The following is a 4,727-nucleotide window of genomic DNA, read 5'->3' on the forward strand; positions in this document are numbered from 1 at the left end:
TCTCTTCTACTCGTAGATGTGATTAGTCAAAACATGTTCGACAGCAATCGCCCCTGGGAATAACATAAATATGCGGAGCCTGACAAGTTGTTCGGCTGCAGAAGAAGAAGAAGAGAAAAGGCTCAGTGCTGACCACCAGCGGTAGCAACGCGAGAAGCAACGTGAACCGCCGTGAATTGTTGATCTGATGGTTTTTGGACATTTGTCCTTGTAAACGAAAGTGCGTTTGGACGCCTTGTTTTTGAGAACTTTTTGTTTGTTTGTATTTTACCTGAATTACATGCAGTAGGGAGATAGGAGGGAACCAGCATTCAAAATGTATTTTTTTTTTCTTTTTTTTTTAAATTTAGAAATGTATCAATAATCGATTGGTTTGCTAACAGCCTTACAATTGGATAACCTTAATGGACTTGCTCTCACACTCTTAACTTGCTTTCATCTCTATAATCTAAAAAAAAAAAAATCTAAAACGATTATAGACTGAAAGGCTGTAAATTCAGCATTTCAAATTGTAAGGGAATGCTTTTACCAGTGTATGCATAGGTTATATATCTAAAGTAAAACAATAAAATAATATAAATTACTTTGTATAGCCCCATTGAAAGTGTATTTGATTTTATTGGTATTGTTTGTTTGGTAATTAGGCTACCATGAAGTTTTGTCCATTTACACTACATATAGGAATATACTTACTTTTTACTTTTATCGACCAAAATGAATGCATCATTGTGTGTGTGTGTGTGTGTGTGTGTGTGTGTGTGTGTGCATGCGTGCATGCGTGCATGCGTGTGCATCTAAAGTCAGAGACTTGTTCATGTATTCAAGAGCCAGACCAAGAAAATGCCACAATGAAGCATTGATTAAAGTGACATTTCAGTTTGGCAAGGAACAAATCTACTGTCTGATGTAATGGTAAATAAAAAGTTGGGTGAGCTCTGACCTGCAGTTGGTGATTATAGTAAGGCCACAAATTAAAATCTATTATATTTCCAGAAAAGCATTTTTTTTTTTTTTTATGTTGGTTGTGGAGTGGCATGCTGGGTGATTATTATAAAAGTGTGTAAAATGATGTTAGATCGTCATTGTTTTGTTAGATGTTGTCATTTTCAGTTGATTACATTATGTCAAGTCGTATCTAGTGAAATAAGATGCAATAGTTAGCTGGAGTTGGAAAATAAACCTGTATTTATATTGGTTATGTGCTTTGATTAATTGGACAAGTTGGTTACATGCTTCGCTCTAAGTGCATCGGGGAAATAATGCAATATGTAAAAGAGCTGAACAATTCAAATCCACTCCTACATTACAATACATTAATTCCGTACATTTGAAATGCCTGGTAAACAACATTTTAGGGTTTTACCGTCCATTACCATGATAATTGTCCTACATGCGATGAATGACGCGGCCGTTGTGTATCAACCAAGAAATTAAAATGACTCCTCTTTCATTCGTTTTTCTACCAGAGAGAGAGAGAGAGAGAGAAAGAGAAAGAGAGAGAGAGCGAGCGAGTGCTGTTGAAAAGGTAGTTTCGCGCTGCATCCTGGGTACATAACTCCATGGTGATGCAGTGAGCCTGTGTGGTAGGGGAGCCAAAGTAAGTAAACGGGGGAGGGTCAGCTAGGGGGTTTTAACGAGTTACAATGTGTGTTTCGCGGTGTTGAACGGTCAATGGTACAATGTACCAACTTCGCCGGTCGTCTTAAAGCGAAATGAGTCATTCTTGAGCCCATCAAAACCGTTGTTGCAGGGGAGAAAGCGAGAGAGAGAGAGAGAGCGAGAGAGCAAGAATGAAGAAGCCGAGCGCCCTGCTCTCTGTTGTCGGCTTGACTGGGAAATGGTAGCGTACTGTACGAGCCGCACTGGGAAGGAACATGGTCGAGAGGAGCAGCAAATTCTTGTTGATCGTCGTGGGATCCGTGTGTTTCATGCTGATTCTCTATCAGTACGTGGCCCCCGGGGTGATCAATTTCGGCTCCCCGCACGGTTATTTCACGGAGGAAGACGAGGGGGACATCTTCCCTACTCCGGACCCTCACTACGTTAAGAAATACTACTTCCCCGTCAGGGACCTGGAGAGGACGATCGATTTCCAAATCAAGGGAGAGGACGTGATTGTGTTTTTGCACATCCAGAAAACAGGGGGGACTACCTTCGGGAGGCACCTCGTCCAGAATGTCCGCCTGGAAGTCCCCTGCGACTGCAGACCGGGTCAGAAGAAATGTACCTGCTACCGGCCGAACCGCAAGGAGACCTGGCTCTTCTCCCGGTTCTCCACGGGCTGGAGCTGCGGCTTACACGCCGACTGGACCGAGCTCACCAACTGTGTGCCGGGAGTCCTCAACAAGAAGGAGAACAAGTTGAAAAATCAAAGGTAAAGGAAGAGTTTTTTCCCCCCCGAAATATGAGCCAACCCTGGTGCAGGGTTTGTGTTATTAGTAAAAACAAAAAAGTCAAATGTTCCTATCATACATTTTAGAAGATTATACCATAGCAAAACTTTTACCTATAGGCTACATAATATCCTACAGGAGTATTGTAGTGGTGCCTTAGTAGAGATAGAGATAATACACCATAAGGTACAATAAGGTCACTAAGCTCACTACTCAGTACCTACCACAGACACACTAAGTCCCTGTAGGATTATTATAGTAATATTGCAGTGATTTTTCATTTGGTTTTGTATTAGAGATAATCTCTAAACCAAAAAGCAATATCTACCTACCCTGAGTGTCTTACTTCTACTTGTTTATCTTTCTCATTTTCAAAACAGCCTTTAATGTGGTATTGTCTCTTTAGGAAACATAACTATTGTAATACTATAGTACATTTTAGAAGGATATTATACAAGCATGACAACAAAACTTACACCACAAAAAATACTTTAGTTATACCATAGGAGATAAAAATGCCACAAAGTGACATTAGGTCGCAGTGAACTCACTACCGAGTATGACACACCTCATGCAAGTCCCTACAGGATTATTATAAGATTATTAAACTGATTTATGGTTTTAGGGTGGCATTGTAGTCCAGGCTTTTTCATTTAGCCGTGAGATCAAGGGTCTGTCTCTGCACTGGGTGGGACAGTATTATGGCATGATATGAAACATACTTGTTGGAATTATTGCCAGGAAAGTCTGTCCTCCTGATAATGGACGGTAAAAGGCAACTGTTGATTGACATTGTAACACTGTACTGCCACAAATGCCATAGGAGATCAACAGTGCGTCAGACAATTGTTGATAAGTACCATTATCAGGGCGTCCTCCTACTGAATCACACAGTGCGCTTCAGCAGAATTTATTCCACACAGGGAACTGTAATACATCTAGGCAACATTTTCACTCAGTAATAATCCCACGCATTGACTGCAAGGTAGCCCGACACGGTGCGCATTCTTATTAAGTTATAACCCATTTCTACTCCACACCTCCCCATTGTTGTTGCCCACATATTGCATCCCTCTCCCAGACATATTGACGGCTGTATCAACTTCCATTTCACTGCACCCTTGTGGTTAAAGACTATGCTTGTTGAATGGTTTAGGTGTCTTTGTATGGCCTAAGCTTGTTCAATATTTTATTTTGGCGATGGACGATCGATAGGACAAAAAGGGCTTGGAAATATGAGGGAATTTAGAGAAAGAAAAGACGCGTTTTCCCCCCTCTGCCCATCTGTCTGGCAGAGATGTCAGTCGGGCTGCTCTGCTCCCCATAGCTGCTCAAACAGGGGATCAGAGCTGCAGCCTGGGCAGGGCTGGGCTGGGGGGGGAAGAGGGGACCCTGCAGGGGTTTGGCTCCGCTCTAATCCGGGTGATTATTACTGCTGGGACATACAGACACACACACACACACACACACACACTGCTAGCGCTGGTATTTGCTGCTGGCGTCTGTCCCAGCTCCCGTGGTTTCCCCCGGTCAGAGGTGATAACGTGTCCGACCATTCTGCATGGCGAGCTGAGATATCTCAGTGGAAACAGGATAGACGGCCTTTCATCACTTTATAAACACCGTTTATAAGCCTAAACTGTGTGTGTGTGTGTGTGTGTGTGCGTGTGTACCTGAGGAAGACACAGGAACAGGAAGAGACAGGAAGGCAGAGTGGGAGAGAAAGGTCTAGGTATGTCTGCGTGGGTGTGAGCGCGGCGGAGAGGATCTTTTGCCTCTGGTATAATCGACTATCCTATCGCTCCTGACAGGAGAAACAAGGGACTATAAGCTTAATAGCACCCTGAAGAAAAACAATGCTGCTCCATATTACAGACAGCTCCACTTCCAAGGAGAAGAGAAGTGAATCGCTGCGCTGAAGAGCTCTGAAGAGAGACTGGAAGCGCTGTCTCCATGTCTCTCTCTCGCTCTCTGTTGTCGTTTCTCTCTTTTGGTCTCCCTGCCTGTTGTTCTCTCTGTCTCTGCGTCTGTCTCCCGCTCTTTCTGTCTGTCCCTCGCTTGTTTAGGGACATTTGTGTTCCAGGCCAGTAGCAGTGGTTGTGAGGCCGGGGAGAGAGATCATCTGTGTTTACAGAGCGGTGGTGTGGGATATCTCGGTGCAGTGTGCTACGTATGGGTTTCAGTTCAGTTCTGTGTACTGTCGGTGTGGTGGAGATGGTTTGAAGATCAGTCTTCAGCCCCAGCCAGCGGTGAGGAAGATTTACGGGCCTGACAAACAACTGAGCTGTTCACTTAGTGGAGGAAGCGGTTTGGAGCTGTGCTGTTAACTCAAGA

General features: G+C 43.7%; 1 protein-coding gene across 1 annotated transcript; it reads left to right on the forward strand.

The window, feature by feature from the left end:
• Window positions 1–1,603: 1,603 nt before the first annotated feature.
• On the forward strand, window positions 1,604–2,374 carry LOC139656556 (heparan-sulfate 6-O-sulfotransferase 1-A-like; the record flags this gene model as incomplete). Its single annotated transcript, XM_071534200.1, has 1 exon — window positions 1,604–2,374. A coding segment is annotated over exon 1 (500 nt), but the record flags the coding sequence as incomplete, so codon positions are not given.
• Between the last annotated feature and the right edge of the window lie 2,353 nt (window positions 2,375–4,727).

Source organism: Centroberyx affinis, unplaced genomic scaffold, assembly GCF_046629955.1.
Source record: "Centroberyx affinis isolate AG114_WGS23_722 - 3 ecotype Tasmania unplaced genomic scaffold, CSIRO-AGI_Caff_v1 ptg002495l_1, whole genome shotgun sequence".
NCBI lineage: Eukaryota > Metazoa > Chordata > Actinopteri > Beryciformes > Berycidae > Centroberyx > Centroberyx affinis.